The sequence below is a fragment of the Cetorhinus maximus genome, chromosome 33, assembly GCF_964194155.1.
Source record: "Cetorhinus maximus chromosome 33, sCetMax3.hap1.1, whole genome shotgun sequence".
In the NCBI taxonomy this organism is placed as follows: Eukaryota; Metazoa; Chordata; class Chondrichthyes; order Lamniformes; family Cetorhinidae; genus Cetorhinus; species Cetorhinus maximus.
In genome coordinates this window covers 9,393,009-9,413,882 of record NC_135911.1, presented here as the reverse complement: position 1 = coordinate 9,413,882, position 20,874 = coordinate 9,393,009, and the positions used below count along the sequence as shown (strand labels likewise).

Here is a 20,874-nt window from a genome sequence, read left to right as displayed (position 1 = left end):
CAATAACCATGAACATCAACACAGATTTTACTTGGACAATGTAGACACAGGTCAAACAGTTTGCATGGAAATAATTTAAATACAAGACGGGTTTAGACAAATTAATGCACATTTTCAGCCAAACCAGCCGGAGTCAACTAAGTTACACGATTCAACACATTCAACTTCTCAATTTTCAAACTCAGCTTCTGCTGAAACTTTTGTCAACAATTTCTTCAACTTTGAAAATTGCAACATCAGAATTTTATTGATGATCTCATGGTTCAACAGTGAGAAGTTCATGTCTGAGAAAAGTAACTGGGAGCACTGAGTCCGCAGCACAGAATAGTTTTCAACACCTGCAGCAGCAATAAAAGTGGTGACATCTTCAGTCACGGCATTTATTAACACCGTCTATTTTTGTGATTCGCACCTTTACCAACACAGATGGAACCAGACTGCTTCGGAGCGACCTTTCACCATCAGGATAATGAAGCGGTGACAGGTCGGTGGGACAGAGATTCATGGAGATTCAACTCATTCTGCAGATGCTGCAGTTTAGATCAGAGAGGACATTTTGCAAACCCAGAGCGAACAGACAATTTCTGAGAGGCTCCGACATTAGGCTGAAATAACACAGCCCCAAATGTCCCACCCTCACTGGGAGTGAAGAATCATGAAACATTCTGGCATTATCCACACAACAATATCATAAAGAATGAATGGTTAATAGTCTAAATAATATCAATATTTGAGATAAGGTCATTCAAATAGAAAAATATATCCCAAGTGAGTAAAAGTATAAATCATTTACCATTCTCTTCATTAGGTTTCAAAACATCTTCTCAGGTGAACTTTGAAAGCTGCTGGATCTTTGAAGACTTTCCTACAATGATGGCAGGTTTCAAAACAAGTGTGAGCTTTCAGCTGATACATATAAACAAAGCTTTTCCCACAATCCGTACATTTATAGGGTCTCTCTCCTGTGTGGATCCGCTGGTGATCGTGGAGGTTCCCAGCCCGTGTGAAACTCTTTCCACAATCCGTACATTTATAGGGTCTCTCTCCTGTGTGGATCCGCTGGTGATAATGGAGGTGCCCAGCCTGTGTGAAACTCTTTCCACAATCCCTACATTTATAGGGTCTCTCTCCTGTGTGGATCCGCTGGTGATTGTGGAGGCTCCTAGCCCGTGTGAAACTCTTTCCACAATCCGTACATTTATAGGGTCTCTCTCCTGTGTGGATCCGCTGGTGATAATGGAGGTGCCCAGCTTGTGTGAAACACTTTCCACAATCGGTACATTTATAGGGTGTCTCTCCTGTGTGGATCCGCTGGTGTCTGTGGAGGGCCCCAGACCTTGTGAAACTCTTTCCACAATCCGTACATTTATAGGGTCTCTCTCCTGTGTGGATCCGCTGGTGATTGTGGAGGCTCCCAGCCAGTGTGAAACTCTTTCCACAATCCGTACATTTATAGGGTCTCTCTCCTGTGTGGATCCGCTGGTGTCTGTGGAGGTCCCCAGCCCCTGTGAAACTCTTTCCACAATCCGTACATTTATAGGGTCTCTCTCCTGTGTGGATCCGCTGGTGTCTGTGGAGGTGCCCAGTCCATGTGAAACTCTTTCCACAATCCGTACATTTATAGGGTCTCTCTCCTGTGTGGATCCGCTGGTGATCGTGGAGGCTCCAAGCCCGTGTGAAACTCTTCCCACAATCCGTACATTTATAGGGTCTCTCTCCTGTGTGGATCCACTGGTGCAGGTAAAGATCATTTGATTTTATAAATTCTTTCCCCTGTACAGATTGTGTGAATGGTCCCTGCTCATTCTGGTGCTGCAAAGGACCATTGCTGGAAGGACAGGTTTGTCCTGATGAAATTTGTCCACAGGATTCAGGATGTTTTCTGACGTGCTTCTGAAGAAAAGCGGCAGTGGCAAATGCAACACTGCAATGAGGGCAAGGATGACATTCATCTTCTTCCCCTGCTGGAGAAGAAAGAAGGAAAACTGTCAGTCTAATGAAACATCTAGAAGTTTCTTTTGTAAGTACAATTTCGGAATGTGTGGGGTGCAGGGGTCAGTTTTATTATGTTTTGTGAACCAAAGTGTGACAACCTGTCAGCCTTGGCTCAGGAGTTAGCATTCTCACCACCGAGTCAGTTTATGGGTTCATGTCCCATTCCAGAGACTCGTGCACGTAATCCAGATCAACAGTGCAACACTGCACTGTCAGAGGAGCTGTCTTTCAAATTGTACTAAACTCTGTCCTTGTCTGCGTGTTAAGATAGACAGCAACAATCTCATGGCTGCCAAGAAGTGCATGACGTTTTCCTGGTGTCCTGGCCAACATTTATCCTCCAACACAACCAGGTCAATTATTTCATCGTTGTTGTTGGGATCTTGCTGTGGTATAAGCTCAGCTGTTCTATTTCCTAAAATAACAACAGTGATTGCCTTTCTGAAGGCCATACATTGAATCTAACAGAATTTGGGTCATACTGAATACATGAAAAGTGCTTGTAACAGTGCAATCCTTCCTCATCCTGAAAATTCTCAGGATAATTTTTCAGGGAGCAATTCCTGACCTCAGTGCCTATTTCACTGTGGATAGAACCTTAGTCACAGAGACAACAGTGCTACCAACTGAGGAGGATTGACACGCCCATGAGTAACTGTTTAGGGATCAGGAATGTGAACAAATGCTGAATTCACTCTTTTCCCAGTCCCAGAGTACTGAGGGTAACTATACCTGCCTCACTTAATGTCCAGATAGGGATATTGGGACCCACTGAATCATATACAACACTTAGCTGCACCTCAAGCTTTCATCTACTCTCTATAACCTATCACAACACAAAAGTCACAGTCAGTTTATTATTTGTGTCCTCTGGCCAGCAACCTTTCTACCAGTGGAAATAGGTTCCCTGTATTTACTCTAGCACAACACCAAATCATTTTGAAATCCTCTGTTAAATCTCTCCTTCAGCTTCGTGGTACTAAGGAGAAAAATTCCAGCCTCTTTACAACCAAAGTCTCCAATTCCTAGTTCCATTCTGGTAAATCTCTCTGCGCACACTCTTCAAGGTCTTGTTCTCTTTTCTAAACTGTGGTGCCTAGGGTTCTAAACAATATTCCAGTCAAGCCTAAACAATGGTTTATAAAGGTTTCCATAACTTCCTTGCTTACATAATCTGTGCCTGCATTTATAAAGCCGAGCATCCTGCATGCTTGATTAATAACCTTATCAACTTGTGCTGCTACATTTACTACGTTTTCAAGCTTGATGTCAGGTGCAAACATTGAAATGATGTTCCCTATATCTATGTCCAGGACATTAATAGATACCAAAAAGATCAGGAGTGCTAACACTGTCCACTGGGTGAACCAGGGTATAATTTGCCCCAGTCTGATGAGCAATCATTCCATTCAGCATTACTCTCTGCTTCCTGTCTGTTAACCTATCTCATATCCATGCAACTACTGCACCTTAAATCCCACAGACTTCAATTCGACTAACAAGTCTATTCTGTGGTGCTTTATCACATTGGTATTCTAACAGAAAACTAATGATTCTTTTTCTAAAGTTCCCAGTTTGGGTCAGAATCCTTACATTTTGGTTCTTGTTTTGCCATCCACATTGCAGTCCATTTGATTCCAAGTTCCTCGGCGTATTCATCACCATACCAGACCAGCAGCTCACACCGAGGAGGAACAGGCTTGCAGGTCCTGTAATAAATTCTGCCGCAGTGCTGAAAGGCCACAAGGTTCTGCTCCTCTTCCTTTCTGGCACAGTTAACAAATCTGGAACAGAACAAATGAATATTCAACTGGCGAAAACTCAGTTCAAATTGTTGCATGAATACAGAATGGTGTGTCAGAATGATAGAGCAGGTCTCCGGCCATTGCCAAATTTCAACTTTAAACACGTTGTTAGGAGAGGACACTCATTGGAGACCAATCGCTTCAGAGAAAGTGCGGAAAACAATCACTCCGACATTTCCTGGAGATGAGGGACTTTAGTGGAGGGGGTAGGTGTGCACAGACATGGGTTTCCCAGTCTTCTTGCTGCACCTTCTCTTCTAGAATAAGCCCAATATTTTGGAGCAAGCCATTTGTCAGGCACCATATCAAACAAATGTCACGGGACAAGGGTATCTTGGTGGGATGTTTCCCCAGAACCCATCACACTTGCCCCCATTCCCTGATCACCCAAAAAATTCACTCTGAACTATGCACTTGATTAAATTCAAAGGCTCTTGGGCCTCAGTTGTGCAAAATTAGTTGTTAGGAAATCTGAACAAAAGTAGATCTCGGGCTGTTTCTTTGCTGTGTCTGAACATTCCCACACCTGGATTGAGAGACTGTCTGGCTGTTGGGCAGAAGCTCCTATGGCATCATGATGCAGCTGAGGAGTGTAGAGAAAGGAGGGAGACACTCTGGCTCCAAGGGGGAACTGGGCAAATCAGCCCAGTCAGCTGGACAGACAAGGACGGGTTAAGGGTGATCATTTGGGGCAGGGAGATTGGTTAGGCCCAGGTGCTCAAATCCTGACAATATTGCATCTGTCTTCCCTTACCTCATCCAATTTGATTTAGATTCATCCTTCGCATCAATGTATTCAAAATCTTGCTTGCCTTTACTGATCTGCACAGAGGTATTTTGATAAAAGAATTGGATTATAACAAGTTTAGGAAATCAACTTTATATCCAATTGAACCAGTGAACAAGTCTAACATGAATTGCAAGAAGCTAGTAGTGGCCTCCCACTTCTTTTAGTAAAACATAACCAAACCCTTATCTGTTTTTTCTGATTTATACCTTTGAATTAGAAAGCCCAGAGCTGCAAACACAGAAGTGGTGAACAGTTTCAGAGAACTTTGCAAAGTCAGAAAAGATCCCTGAACAAAGTCAAAATGCCCATGCTCTCTTTCATGTTGCACTCTTCCACATCTTCCTCTTATCCCTAGCCTGCTCTACTCTAACCACTTTCTGCTCCGATGTCCCATGGGACTAACCCATGGCTCCAATTATGCCAGTTTGCCTACATGAAAAAACCACCATGTTAGTTTGGAAAGCACTCAATGCACCCGCCAACTACACCCATGATAATCTCAATTCAACCGAAGAGCAAATTATCCTGATCCCCAATGTCCACTTCCTAATATGTCTGAAACCATAATCGTTGCAAGGGAGGGAAAAGATATAAAACAGGGATGGAAGAGAAGGAGGATGGGGGACAAGAACTGGTTGAGGGGTGGAAGAGAAAGCACAGGAACAGGGGAAATTAAAAATCAGCTGAGGGGTGAAGTGACAAAAAGGAGAGAAGGTGCGAGCAGTGAAGTGAGAAGTGAAACAAAAGGAATATGAGGGAGAATAGAAGAGAAACAGGCAGATAAAGTTCAATGTCTGCCTCAGCAGCGGGTGGGGTTAATCCTAGCAAGGAGTTTTGCCTCAGGTTTTGGTTTGGGGGCAAAAAATGACATTTACTATAAAGTTGAGACTGGGAAGTCTGATCTGGTGTCTGTGGAGGGACAGGAGTTTTGTCTGTATGGAGATCATAATTTCTTTCTCAACAATGACAAATCTGTGGGAAAGACACTGTTAACTTGGATATATCTTTGATCTCAGTGGGGTGAATGAAATGATTTCTTCTGTGGTGGTGTTTGGTGGGTTTCAGTCTGATAGAAGTTTGTTTGCTTTCTTCCTTCCTGTTGGTGGTGATTTCTAATTGAATAGTTTCTTGGTTGCTGCCAGACCTCCAATGAGCAAACCCAGTAATCCGTCCTTCACTTGCGAACATTTCTACAAGTTTTCAGGCTGGATGAATACATGAAACATCAGAGTAAAAGCTGATTTTGTCTTCGCTTGTTTCCTACTTATTGGCTGGACTGAGTAACAACAAAGAACAGAAACCTTAAAAACCTTTTCGCAATTGCATTCAAATAAGGCCTGAACTTTTTTTAAAAGAAACTTGAAAATTACGTTAGGAACTTACCATCCATGAGTACCCACTGACAGCAGCTGATTCTTCATTTGACACTACTCCTTCATAGGGTCCAAAGTGAACTCCTTTGGGAATAATCTTCCCTTCGTTCCATACACCAAGACCAGCTTTTCGAATCTTTGAAGTCGCAATGCTGAGACCCTCTGGAAGGGTTAAATGTGCTCTGTCTGACCGACTGAATTCAACAACTGTGTCCTTTATGAAAACTGGAGGACCGTGCACAGGGCATTCTTCAATAAAAAATGTCTCGCAGTTTTCACAAACTGTCAAGTAACAAATAAAATTAAAGATGGATCAGGCTTCAGTTCATTATTCAGTGTTGAAGATGAAAGGGGTTAGTACTGAGAAAGGATAGATTACCTATCATAGATATGATATTCTTTATTGTTTGATTGCAATTCAGTCTGCAAATAGAAGTAGGATCTTTCTGTGATTCATCAGCTGCAGAAAATAACAGGGCCCTCAAATCTTCCCCACTTTGTACACAAGGGTTTGTTCTGAGCAACATGTTCAGTTCTTTACTCCAAGAAGCAACACTGACTTCAAGGAACAGTAACAATGCAAAGACTGGCAACAAGTATCTCCAAGCCATGCTCCAACTGATAAGATTACGAGTGGGCAGCAAGATGGTTCTGAATTTGGAGACTGAATTTCAAAGAATCTTGAAGATTATACGTGTAATGGGCTATCAGACATTGCTTCCGATGGATTTTAACTTCATTATTTGAATGAGATTCAACACACATAACCAGTTACAAAAGCCTTCAGGCAAGTCACACTTGAAGATGGAGCCAATCCACAAATTTATATATTCAGTTATGTGATCTTCTCCCCATATCCCTTCCCAAACTGTGGGACTCCCAAATTCTTACAGTAATTGAATCAATGTAATGAAATGTATTTCCTAAAATAGGCAAGAGACTGTTATTCCCTATAACCAGAGGCCATTACAATTACAAAAAGTCACATTCTATTTTATAACAATTTCAGAACTATAACCAATAGTTCGGGATCATTTTTGTCAGTGTTTTAAGTTAATGAAGAAGAATCAGTGCCAGTTTGTGGGAAAACACAGGTCTGCACTCTCCTGCCACTAGGCCATGCTGTATTGCTGTAGCAATGCCCTGGTTTACCAAGGCCTTATGTCGTCACACCAACCCTCCCAACAAATTTTTCCTGTCCCAAGAAAATGGATAGGTTACTTTGCACATACACAGATAATCGTCATCACAAAGTTCCCTTTCTTCTGTGTAAACTTTTCTCTCTCTCTTTCTCAAACTGTATCTTCTACTTTCAGTCCCTTTGGTCACTTGTTCATTTGCAGACACCAAAATATTTCCAGTGCAAACACCTGCAGAATAAATCCAAAAGATCATGAACAGAACTTGAACAAGTTAATTGTAATTCTTGTTGCATATGAGTTGTCTTTTGCTTGAACAGTAGATGCTGAAGATATTTATATAATATAACAAGATGCTGAGTCCATGTAACTTGAATCACTGCTGCAGTGGTCACATTGTCAACATAAAATTTCTTCATCCTTGAAGTCCTCAAATATTTAAAATCAACATACTTTACTGAAATCCTTTATTGCAGGACAAATACCTTTATTGGATTCACGACAAGATTCACTTTCACAAACCAAGGTACTTGTTTCTCTGATCTTTTTAACTAAAACTGTCTCTTCCATAGCTGAGGTAGTGTCCTCAGGGGAGACCCCAAAGCCTTCATTTTCATCCTCTTCTGAATGGGATGCAATCGATGATGCTGATTTTTGGTTCTGAAATACAGAATGTGAAGTTAAAACTGTACCTCACAGCTCCTGAATTAGGGAATAGGCCCCTCAGCTTTTTTTGAATTACTGATGAGATTTTGTACAAATCAAAGTATTTGCCTATTTTCTTCACCATTATTTCATGTATCTTGAGAAATTCAGACATTCCCTAGTGTAGTACTAAGCCAGACATTTCAGAAAGTTCCCATGTTTAATACCGTCCTCCTATAATCTGTTTGTTGATCTCAGAAAATGTGCACGGTCTTGCTACAATCACTAAAACAGAAGTAGTATTGTCTATCAAACAATATTAAATTCTACCTGACATACACAAACAACCAGAAATGGCTTCATTCGGAGGGACACATTCACTTTTTTGTACAAGGGAATTAAAAATTTAAAAAAACACAATCAGCAATTAAGGGATTACCTGTATGAATAAGTAACCATCAGATACCATACTAGTTTTTTTGCTTTATTCTCTCAGCTTTTCTGAAGGAATTAAAGTACTGTAGGTGCTAATTATCCTCCATTATCTTGTTCAAATATCTACACAGCAAATATTTGCCAGAAGCTCAAGGCTAAGGAAGCATGAAAGCACAGCTTGATCATGGTCCCGTTCAATATTACACACAAACTTACATACAAACCATACTATGGAGCCTCTGGAATTGTCCCAGATTTCAACTAAGTGCAGTAGCGGGCATGAAAAAAGTAGTTTACCCGCCAGCTACAATGGGGGGTTTTCGCGCCATATTGTCCCATTCACGGCGCGTCCCTATGCACTAATAATCCACTCACGGGGAAACATTCCACATCGCAGGGCAGAAGGCTCAGATTTGTCGGCCACACCGTTACCTCAGCGCTGCCTCACTCCATGCACCACATTTAAAGCACAGCAGAACACAGCCTACTTCAGGCCTTCAGACCAGGACTGCAAAGAAGGCGGTAGCCGCCAAATTTAGTAACGCCTCTCTGGAGCACCTGCTGGACCCAGTGAGAGGCCTTTGGGATGTCCTCTTCACCACCCTAGCCACAGGAGGTCCACCAGAGTCACCGATCCAGCCTGGGAGGCGTTGGCAGCAACAGTCAACACCACCAGAGCACAGAGGAGGTCAGCCATCCAGTGCAGGAAGAGGATGAATGGTCTTATCCGTTCCGCCAGAGTAAGTCAACTGCCTCCTCACTTTCAATTCACACACTCTCAAACCTATCAGACATCCACCTGGATTCATACCTCAAGGGACAACACCACTAACTCTCTCACACACCCTCACATCTCCATCAGGCTCCTTTCCTCTGGAGCTCACGTTGTCATCCCGTCCATGGCTCTGCTCACCACGCAAACATTCCACTCAGTGCCCTGCATCCTGCTCACACTCTCTCTCCATCTGTTTTCATGCAGGAGAAGCTGGCTCACAACAGCAGTGAGAGGTCTCAGACCAGGGAGTACAGTGGCCCACATTAGGCCCCTCACTCACTTTTGAGTGTGCCATCGTGCACCGAGGTGAGGGTGTGCACCGTGCCTGTGGTGACAGTGAGGTCAGTGGCGAACACCCATGTGAGGGTCCTGCACTACATCATCTCTCTCTCAAGGCACGTGTGAGTGCCCCCTCTCCTGATTTTGACTCTGCTGCCATGCAATAATTATCTCTACTTTGGTTGACAGGGACCTCTGCCAAGCGACCGATGCCCTCAGCCAGCCAGTCCTCAGCTCCATCCACGTCCTCACTTCCAGTCAAGAGGACACCTCCTCCACTGAAAAGCTGGGAATAAGCAGCTTGAAAGACTGTCATAGCGCTTACCCACACCCTCCATGAGCGCAGAGACACACACCTCAGTGGTACGTAGATCTAGAGCGTGCTGTGGTTCACAACATGGTGGTCGCCACACAAGCACCTGTCCACAGCAGAAGGAGGTTCGCTCAACCAAGCTTCCGGGCACTCAGAGGACTGCTGGGGAAGAAGCATCTGTGAGGGTCCGAGTCAGATAATGAGCCTCTGGATTTGGTCTTCCAACTCATCATGGAAAGCCAGCAAAGGCTGGGGAACATCACGCAGAGCTGTTGGAAGCCCACAACAGAGTGGCATGCAAGTCGGAGGAGTGCATCTGCCTGCTCTCTGAGGAAGTGGTGCCCACATTTGCGTGCATAGAGATCTCCATGGAAAGCATAGCGGATGCCATGGAGACACTGGTCCAGCAGTACGCAGAGATGCATGCAGACCTGCACTCCATTGTGAGAGCCATAGCACTGGCAACATGACAGGGAATCGGGCAGCTCAACGTCCCTCCAGGTGCTCCTTCCCCTCAAGGAGCCAGGCTGGAGCCCTTGGGGATCCGAAGGCAGGAGGAGAGATAGCTGGACACCCCAGGGTAATCCACTCGGAAATCTCAGAGGCTGTCCACTCCCTCCGCGTCCCATTTGCCTACGACCCCCTCAACCTCATCCTCTCTCACTGCAGAGAGCACCTGGCCCACAGTAGGACAGACAAAACAAGCTGGGCCCCTCAAGGCCTCAGCTCTCCAGAGGATGCATGCAAAGTCATCATTGGCAACAGGGCCAACCATTGCACAGTCTCCACCCCTGCTGCGGGTGTCACTGTGTGCGCGTGTGCGCCATCACAGTCATCTTACTGGCCCAAGGATTTTCAGTGCTGCCTGCTGGGGTTCTTTTTCAGTTGTCCATCTGAGCTGACCTGCATCTCCGCCCACCCAGCATCACCTTTCACCGCCCCCTCTCACCTACCAACCTGAACCCTTATCTTTCCAGGATGTCCAGGTGAACAATCACATTCTCTACCTTCCTGAGAATCCCACTCCCGTCCACAGTGATCTCCCCGACAACCCCCAGGGTCAGTATCTGCCCCCAAGTCCTCACCAACCACCCTCACCGTCCCATCTACATCTACCAATGCTCCCTGCATCCCCTCTCATACTCACCATTCCCTCCTACCACACCAACCCTCAGTTTGCTCCCCAGGAGGCAGTCATTGACTCCACAGACCCCTCTCTTGCACATTCAGCTGGACATCTGTCCCCACCACACTTGCTCTCTCTCCTCCACCCTTAGTCCCTCCTCCCCTCGGATACCATCTCCCCTCCAAACTCTTGCCTCCGCCCCCCCACCCCCCGCCCCCCCAGCAACTGACATCTTCCCCACCCCTCCTCCGAGCTCCCTCCCTTATACCTTCCTAACCCCTTGCACCTACCTCCCCAATTGCTGCAGTTTCCCCGTTACACTCTCCTAGACCCTCCCAACACCCCCCGACACCTTCATCCCCTCCAACCACACCCTGACACCTTCATTCCCTCTCTCTCCCAACCTTATCCCCCCCCCCCCATCCCCCCACACAATAAACCTTGCTCTCCCAGTGAAAACTAGAACTTCATCTCCCACCCCGCCCCAGGACATCTTCCTCTCCCACTCACAGCCGGACCTTCCTCGGATGCAGACCCGAAGCATCAACGGAGGCCTCCCACCTTCCGTGAGCTCCTTCACGGCAGAGCCGCGTCCATGAGAATCCACCCAGCATGCGATGCATGTGTTCCTTCAGGGTGTGGTAGCCGTAGGGTTCCAGCATCATCTCTTTGGATGTCCACGATCTCAGCAAGGCCCTAATGGTAAGTCCCGACTTCTGCACGTCACGCTTGTCCATACGTGTTCTGGGCCGTCGTGTTTTCCCGCTGGCGTAATGGTAAATCGGGCGAGGGGGGCCGATTCAGGTCAGACCTTACTTTGCATCCTATTACCGGGATGCAATTCAGGTTCACACTATCCTCCAGCGGGATTCATCAGATAATCCCACTGTGCTTTCATGTTGGTGTGAAGGCGCAAAAGCGATTTCTGCCCCTCACGCCGAATTGTCCCCCAACCACCACCCGCTAAGACACCCAACGCCAACAGGACTGGATGATTCCGCCCATAAGGCTAATGTCCATCGGCTAATTAGTTTGAAGATATTCCAGACTGCTGCTGTTCAGATTTTGGGGGGATTTATCCATAAACAACATTAAGAAGAGTTCATTTACAGTATCTCCAGGTCATGAAATTCAAACATGACAGATAAGCAGGTAAGGAATATAAATACAAATTCAATCAAGTTCCCAGGGACTCTAAGCAGACGTGTAGCAGAAACATTAAGTGCTGCAAATTGCTGGGTCAAAATCCTAGAACTCCTTCCCTAACAGCACTTTGAGTGTACCTACACCGTGTGGACTGCAGGGTTTAAGAAGGCAGCTCACCACCATCTTCTCAAGGGCAATTAGGGATGCGCAATTAATTCTGGCCTAGCCAGCGACGCCCAGGACCCATGAATAAATAGAAAAAAAGACAGAAAACAATTTCAGTCTCAAGGAGAAAGACTGGTTAATGTTTGGGGTGTGACACTATCACTTATTTTCAGCCACTGATAAGCCTGAAATGAATATCTAGAAGCTCGTTTTCATCTTGATATATTTGTCTCAAAAATTTCTGTGCACATTGAATTACCTTTTTGATATTCTCTTTCTTAGGCTTCTTGGTATCTTCATTCTTCAAAGGTGGTTTAAAGCTTCTAATCTCTGAAAGAATGACAATAGTGTTTTAGATTTCTGTTGTCTTCAGATTTCAGCTTCTTATATGTTAGCAGGATGGCAATTCCAAAAATACTTAGAACTTTCTAGCTCAAATTGGAATCAAACTATAATCGATTAAAAATTAGAAAGAGAAAGCTTGCATTAATTCTTTATGCACACATATTGACATGTAGGTGGAATTTTGCCCAAAAGTTAGCATCAGACTTTTAATCTGGCGGTTCAGGGTTCCGGACCCGCTCTGGCAAAAGTTAAAAGCAAAATACTGCGGATCCAGGAAATCTCGAACAAAAACAAAAATACCTGGAGAAACTCAGCAGGTCTGACAGCATCTGCGGAGAGGAATACAGTTGACGTTTCGAGTCCGTATGACCCTTCATCAGAACTAAGACATATAGAAATGAGATGAAATAGACGCTGGTAGTGGGGGGTAGGACAGGAGAGCTTGATAGGGGACCAGTGATAGTTGGAGGCCAAGAAGAGACTGCCAAAGATGTCATAGACAAAGAGGTGTTGACGGTGGTGATATTATCTAAAGGATGTGCTAATGGGGACATTAAAGGCAGCAAGCAGGACAAGCTAGTGGCTGATGGCCCTAGTGAGGGTGGGGTGGGGGGAAGGGATTGAAATGGGCTAAAAGGTGGAGATGAAACAATAGATTGAAATACATTTAAAAATAGGAGGGAAAGTTAAATATATTTGTAAAAAAAAATTATAAATTATTGGAAAAAGGGAGATCGGAAAGGGGGTGGGGATGGAGGAGAGAGTTCATGATCTAAAATTGTTGAACTCAATATTCAGTCTGGAAGGCTGTAAAGTGCCTAGTCGGAAGATGAGGTGCTGTTCCTCCAGTTTACGTTCAGCTTCACTGCAACATTGCAGCAGGCCAAGGACCATATTTGACTTTTTGAACAAAAGTTGTTCAATTTATATGAAGACACAGAAGGCGAGAAATTTACGTTGAACTCTCCTGCTCCTTAACGGAAATAAAGAAAAATATCATTCAATTTACTTATCCTTCCTGCTCTCTCAAACATAAAAGTAAAGTAACTGTCTTTTCCTAGCTCAAGGCAAAACTAATTATAATCAGGGTTGAAAAAATCATTTTTAATATTTTAATGAATAAGACAAATTCAATTTACGTGGCGCGTTTTTCACAAGAAGTTTAGGCGTCCAATCTTCATCCGAATCACTAGATTCATACACACGGGGCTGGCGCCCCTTGCCATGTCTTGACATGAATGCTGGCTTTGGTACATTCAATCCTGTAAGAATTAAAATATTCCAATCACCTACAGTTGACAGTTACCTGGATTTAATTTGGCTTACCTTACTGATATAAGATAGCTGTTGAATTAATCCAACCATTTTAGAATATCAGGTAAGAGCAGTACCTATGGCACCTGAACTTAAATCTGGCCCAAACTAATCGGACCAAAAGGGGATTTCATGCAATGTTGAGCGCCGGGAACATAGCACTCAGATCCGTGACATCTAAGAGTCTTATTCTCACAGTTTTTCCTTTCTGGTTCCTCACTGATCCCTATTGTACAAATTGGAGAGTCAAAGGGAAGGAGCATTACATTTGTGGCAGCTGATGGTCACCCTCCGATCCAAGGAAAGGGCAGGGTAGTAGTGACCTCCGAGATGTACAGTTCACCTCTATTATTCCAACATTTGTTGTTTTTATTCTTGAATTAGGATTTAATGAGTATGATTCAGTGGTTTAGAACAGAGTTGGGGGAAAACCACATTTACACAACAGGAAGTGATCTTTTGAGGCAAAATAAACAAACAGAATTTGAAATAAATACACAAAATTCTGCAAACCATCCACAGATCAGCGAGCATCTATATAGAGAAGAAAGTGCTTTTCAATGTTTCAGGCCATTGACCTTTCTGATTTTGAGTGCTTTTGATTTTATTTCAGTTGTCTGAGGGCAATTAAAATTAAAGCTCAGCATGAAGGATAAGCACTTGTGTGATTTGATGATGGGACAGGTCACAGTTTGATTTAACGACCAATGTATGAAGTAGCACAACAGAGGCCAGTCAACTTTGCTTAAGTAGAGAAGGAAACTTTAATCACTATTTTGCATCCAGTTCCACTCATCTCCACAAAATGAAACAGAACAGTACCCCTTATTTCACTAAGATAAAAGCAAAAAACTGCCGATGCTGGAAATCCAAAACAAAAAATAAAAATACCTGGAAAAACTCAGCAGGTCTGGCAGCATCTGCGGAGAGGAACACAGTTAACGTTTCGAGTCCGAATGACCCTTCAACAGAACTAAGTAAAAATAGAAGAGAGGTGAAATATAAGCTGGTTTAAGGGGTGTTGGGACAAGTAGAGCTGGATAAAGGGCTAGTGATAGGTGGAGATAACCAAAAGATGTCACAGACAAAAGGGCAAAGAGGTGTTGAAGGTAATGATATTATCTAAGGAATGTGCTAATTAAGGGTAGAAAGCAGGACAAGCAAGGTACAGATAGCCCTAGTGGGGGTGGGGTGAAGGAATCGAAAAAGGCTAAAAGGTAGAGATAAAACAATGGATGGGAATACATTTAAAAATAATGGAATTAGGTGGGAAAAGAAAAATCTATATAAATTATTGGGAAACAAAAGGCGGGGGGAATCGGAAAAGAGGTGGGGATGGAGGAGAGAGTTCATGATCTAAAATTGTTAAATTCAATATTCAGTCCGGAAGGCTGTAAAGTGCCTAGTCAGAAGATGAGGTGTTGATCCTCCAGTTTACGTTGAGCTTCACTGGAACAATGCAGCAGGCCAAGGACAGACATGTGGGCATGAGAGTAGGGTGGAGTGTTGAAATGGCAAGCGACAGGGAAGTCTGGGTCATGCTTGCGGACAGACCGAAGGTGTTCTGCAAAGCAGTCACCCAGTCTGCGTTTTGGTCTCTCCAATGTAGAGGAAACCGCATTGGGAGCAATGAATGCAGTTGACTAAATTGAGGGAAGTGCAAGTGAAATGCTGCTTCACTTGAAAGGAGTGATTATTTTACTATTACTGCTTTAAATACAGTACCTCTGTTCTTGCTAACTGCGATGCTATTACATATGTCAACCATGGTGATCTTCCCCTTTATGAATGGGAACATTGAATTGTAAACTCATTCATCATTCAGCACAATTTCTACACAGATGTGATGTTGCAAACCAATGGTAACAAGAGGTCAAGATGGTTTTGTCCTATCTATGGACACCATCGTCGCTCTGATACATATCACTGCATTTGATTGTGGTGTAAAATTCCAATATCGACTGGAAATCAGTTAATGGAGACTGTGTTGTAGCTTTCGTTTGGAAACTGTCCGCTCAGGGAAGGCAAAATGTCAGGCAAAAGTGTACATATTCTAGCACCTACTGCAAAACAACAATGACAGGTGCCGAGGAAGTGTGCACTCAAACAGACTTTTAGCCACATTCAGCTGCTTGCCTGGAAGGGATTAGTGGCGTTGGAAAGAATTTCATAAGATGAAAGCTACCAGTTTCTCAATGTAGCTTATTTGGTAAAATGTACTGCATAATTATGATTTTAGAGCCATGAAGACCATAAATTCCCAGATTCAATGTCTGTTGGGCAGTTAGCTTATCTCTAGCACAGTAACCCAAAAATTTCATCAGTGATCTCAATTCAGGTTGGGAAGGAGTAAAACTATCAAGCAGGAGTTTAACATTTGGTCACTGCTGAAAAGTACACATGTGCTAGTCCAAGTGAGCAGGGATCAGCTTTGCTGTCCCCACATCACATTACTGCTAACATTTAGACAGGATTTTTCACTGCTGCATTCCTGACGCACAGAAAGAATGAAGCTTGGGAAGTTCTGAACCTTAGGCTGTGGTTTCACATCCGTTAATTTGGCATTCGGGGGCTCACAGGCCAATGAGGGTGAATTTCTTGTTATGCATTCCCTGTGCGTGTCAGTCGTGGAAAATACCAGCCAAAATCTCTCTCCTCATTGGAGGATATTACCCACCTGGGTGTAATATTGGAAGAATACTGTGCCAGTGTGATTCAAAGTTTTCAGCAGAGGAGGAGAGAAATGTAAAAAGGAAAGAAAAACATTAATTTTGTACAGACCTATTGCAAGCATGGCCTCATAGTTGCGCTTCACATTCTTATAACGGATTTTTTCCCATTCACTCAGCTCTGCCCACTCATCTTTGGCAAAATGAACGGCAACGTCCTTAAGCTTGTCTGTAATCTGGAAATGTAAAATGACTGAAAAGTGATTGCCCCAAATATACAGGCAGGAAATCAGTAATCTTCACAAACTAGAGCTCTACAAATGTAGGGTTCGCTGCCCTGTCAGGTCTGCCATCCTTTATCAAAATATCACACAATGGGACCACCCTCCCTACAAAATGACCCAACGTCATGATGCTGGGGTTGTTGGCCACATAAGACCTTTGTGCTGTGCCAGACTGAAAAATAAAGCTGGGCACGCCCAAGTGTCCGTTCATTTTACCCATTTCAAACCTCCCCGTGACCTTACCTCGGATTTCCCCCGCTCAGACATGGTCTTTCCCTCTCCAGTATCTGCCCCCTCACTCTTAGCTTTACCCATCCCTATCCCGAGGTCGGGCACCTTATTTACTGGGCTCTTCCCTCGAGCTTTTGTGCCCTTATCTACCCCTCAGTCTGTTCAATGGTTGTGTCCCGGGACTGTTATTTCTACCCCCCCCAACTTTTCTTGTTCCCTCACAGACTTGAAATGAAACCCAGTCTCAGTGAAATACTTTCCTATCAGCAGCAGCGTCCAATGTTTCTGGTCCTAATATCTGAAGCTGTCTTTTCTTCTGACTTTCCCTCAGACTAACACCACCTCAGTCTCTTTCTCACTAAAAGTAACCAGGCCAGCTCCTGTTTTCCCCCCCTCAGGAAATTCTTGTTCCTCTTTTTCACAGAAATAAACTATCAAACAGATTTCTAAAATATTAAAAATAGAATTTACTGTCTGATTTTTACCCTTATAAGAATGAAAGTGCAATCTAGATTTTTAAACCCTCACAACAGAAAATTATTCCAAGCTAATTTCCCTCTTTTAAAAATCAGGAATGCAAATTGTGAACTGGGTCGCTGTTTTCCTCATCAATTGGCCAAATGTGTAATTTTTGTTGAAAAGAGTTGATGAAATTTGACTTGAAATAGTTTCATCAAATCGTTGGTTGAATTTGTAAGTAGCAATTGAATGAAATAAGCTGAGGTAAATTTAGTCTCTGGTCGTTTTCTCTCCCCCCACCAACCCCACCTTGAGGCTTTCAAGTTTTTCTCTGAATGATTTAAGGTTTAATTGTAGCTGTAGCCCTCCTCAGCTATTTCTATCAGCTCCAATGTGAAAGGTTTAAATGAATTTAGATTGATCTTCTCTGTCTCACACACACACAGACTCTGTGTTTAAATGTCTCCACCCAGCCTGAAACCTCCCCCTGCCTCTCCCTCCTGCAGCCTCCCGCTTTCTGCCGATCGTCCGTCGACGCCGCCTCTATTTATAACCACCGACCCCTCCCTTCCCTGAAACACGGCTCGAGACTCACCCCTCCCCTTCCCCACAACCCACGATGAGAGACTCATATGGGTTTTGGCGCCTTTTTTCAAAGCCCTGGCACGCGAGGCGCGCGGGCTCCCCACACGCCGGCGCTCGCGCGACCCCGCCCAACCGTCAGAGACCGCGTTCCGATTGGCGGGGTGCAAGTCACGTGTGGGAAGCACCGCGCTGCAAATACAAGCGGCGTCGCCGCGCGTTTGGCAGAGGCGCGGCCACGGCTGCTGAGGCGTTTGGGGGAAGTGTCAGGGAGATTGGGCGGGACATTTCAGAGGGGTGCGGGAAAGGGAAAAGATCATTCTCAATGACCTCAGACCTTTAGTGCAAAACAAAACAAACAAAAGTGCTGGGGGATTGGAACTGGAAGAAAAAATATAAGAGTTGCAGCCAGATTCAACCCGAAATAAGTCACAGAGATACTTTCAATGTGTTAAAGATAAACCAAGAGCAGGAGAAAAAAATATTTCACACCATTTAATTCAATGGCTGGTCATCAATTAGAGGAACACATAGATTAAATAATTTCAAGCAAAACTTCCCAAATGGCGCTGAAAATGTAAATTTGGTCAATTGTTGAGGAAAAGTAAGATCCAGTTCTTAACTGGCATTCCCTCTTTTTTCAAGTAGGAAAATTAGTTTGGAATAAGTTTGTATTGTCAAGATCTTTTTTTAAAAAACTCATTGTATTTTGAATTGTGAAAGGTTAATCAGTTCATAAATTGTATTTCTATTTATAATAATCCAGGTTTTTTTTCAAGGAGCAAATGCCCATATTGTGACACTACAGTAATCATCCAAGTCAGATGAATGCAATGTGTCTTGCAGTATTACCTATGTACCATCAGCATCTGCTGTTGAACCAAGAACAAACCTTGGAATTAAAGTCTTCTCTCTGATTTATTCCACAGTTCTGGAAAGAGTTTGGCGTCAGCAAATGAAGAAACGACCAAAGGGACTGAAATTAGAAAATCCGGTTTTGAAAAATAGAGAGAGAAATGTTTGCGCTGTAGAAAGGGATTTTTCTGGTGAAGATTAGCCGCGCATTTGCAAAGTCACCAGCCCATCTCCTCAGGGCAGCAGGAATTGACTGGGAGGGTTGGGTTGGTGTGATGACACAAGGCCTGGGTAGGGCAGGGCATTTGTGGAGCAGTAGAGGAGGGCACAGTGGCATGAGAGGAGTGCAGGCCAGTGTTTACCCATAAACCGGTGCTGGTTGCTCTTCGTCATGAAATAAAAATGGACATGATCCCCAAGCGTTTGATCATTTTGAAATCGTATAATAAATTAGCACATCATTTTCAATAACTGTAAGCAAACGATTATGGGGAATAACAGCGCCTTGTTTATTTTGGACGATCGTCTCCATTACCTTCACTCAATTGCTGCAAACCAGTGATTCTGTTCATGTGCAAGTGGAAATGTGGCTTACCCGTGTGAGCCTTAAACAGACTCGCACGATTACTTGGGGATTGTCACTGGGATCAGCAACTGACTGGGTGAACTCTATAAGCCACAGACGAGACAGGGGCCAGATACAGGGCCCAATCTGCATGTTATAAATGTACATGGTGGGCAAGAAAGTCCATCAAGCCCGTAAAGCTTGACCCATCCAGTAAAAAGTACTATCTCGCACACTGCTGTCGCACCGCCATATAAATACTCCTGGAATGAACAAAGAAATGTGGCCACTTCAAGAAAATCCTCGGTAATTCCTCCCGATTCCTGGGGTCCAGGAGAATCACATGACAATCTAAACTAACTACTCACCCGCTATAACTGGCAATGTTCTCTCAGGAACATTTCAATTTCTTTCTAAGGGGCTATAGCAACCTCACACTCACCACATTCTGTGGACATCTGCTCCAGAACACAATGGCTCTGTGACAGGCCATACCATCTGGGATCTATGGGCATGGCCTCCAGTCCTAACCGTCCATTTCCATTTAAAATCACCAGTAAGAATAGTAGATTTCAAAAAGGAATTAGACAAATATTTGGTGGGGATAAAGCATCACGGGGATGTGCAGAAGGTGCTGGGGAGTGCGATTAATTGGATTGCTCTTTTAAAGAGCCATTTCAGTTTCAGTGCGCTGAATGGCCTCATGCTGTATTATTCTATGATTTCTCAATCTTCTTACGATGAACATGTTACATGGAAATAAAGGCAAAATACTGCGGATGCTGGAAATCTGCTCTGATGAAGAGTCATATGGATTCAAAACGTTAACTCTGTCTCTCCACAGATGCTGTCAGATCTGCTGAGTTTTCCCAGCATATTTTTATGTTATATGGAAAGTTTGGCATGTGTGCCAGCTCCCAGAGGGTGAGGCCGCAGACGGGTTCTGCTACGGAGGACTCCAATGAGTGCTGAATAAGAGTGATGGGCATGCACAGAGAGGTTCGGTGCATTGGAAGCCACAGAATCGGTTGTCACTGCAAAGGAGTATGGAGTTGTCAGGCTCCATATTGACGTAGGTTTTTTGTTTTGAGCTTGAAGCCAATCCTTTCCATTGTGGAAATGATGGACAACTCCATTAGCGTATTTGTGGACCCAACCATGCAGCTGCACCTAGTGGTTGATGTCTCAGCTTCCATTGCAACACAAGCAGAAGCTACCCACTTCGAAGTACTGCAGTGGAAGCTCAGACTTAGATCATGAGATCAATGCTTGTTTCCATTCCAGCACAGCTTGGTAAAAGTTTTCAGTTCTATATGAATCTTTGACTGTGTTTATTCCAATCTTCAGACAGTTTTTTTTTAGTTGATAGTAGATTCTGTCAGGTCCTTTGTAGATCACTGCTCAGTCACTGAGAATGCACATACGAACAAGGAGCAGGAGTAGGCCATTCGGCCCCTCGAGCCTGCTCCGCCATTTAATAAGATCATGGCTGATCTGATAGTAACCTCAAATCTGCATCCCGCCTACCCCCGATAACCTATCACCCTCTTGCTTACCAATAATCTATCCACCTCTGCCTAAAAG

The 20,874-nt window shown here is 44.0% G+C and overlaps 1 protein-coding gene across 1 annotated transcript; it reads right to left on the bottom strand.

Annotated features, from left to right (window-relative positions):
* Nucleotides 1–804: 804 nt before the first annotated feature.
* Nucleotides 805–16,865, bottom strand: LOC144671556 (uncharacterized). Its single transcript, XM_078533509.1, has 11 exons — nt 16,842–16,865; nt 16,427–16,550; nt 13,471–13,593; nt 12,246–12,316; nt 7,588–7,762; nt 7,196–7,333; nt 5,974–6,245; nt 4,555–4,622; nt 3,559–3,779; nt 2,812–2,821; nt 805–1,993 (listed from the first exon to the last, which is right to left on the bottom strand). Exons 1-11 carry the CDS (start codon nt 16,863–16,865, stop codon nt 805–807), a joined length of 2,415 nt encoding a protein of 804 aa, XP_078389635.1.
* Between the last annotated feature and the right edge of the window lie 4,009 nt (nt 16,866–20,874).

Bases quoted from the DNA above. Each gene is read 5' to 3' on its own strand.
- LOC144671556 (XM_078533509.1), bottom strand. From the start codon at position 16,865: ATGTCTGAGCGGGGGAAATCCGAG. The intron at 7,763-12,245 runs GTAATTCAATGT...TCTGTATTTCAG, and splicing joins AGAAAGAGAATATCAAAAAG to AACCAAAAATCAGCATCATC. The intron at 7,334-7,587 runs GTATTTGTCCTG...TTTATTCTGCAG, and splicing joins TTGTCGTGAATCCAATAAAG to GTGTTTGCACTGGAAATATT.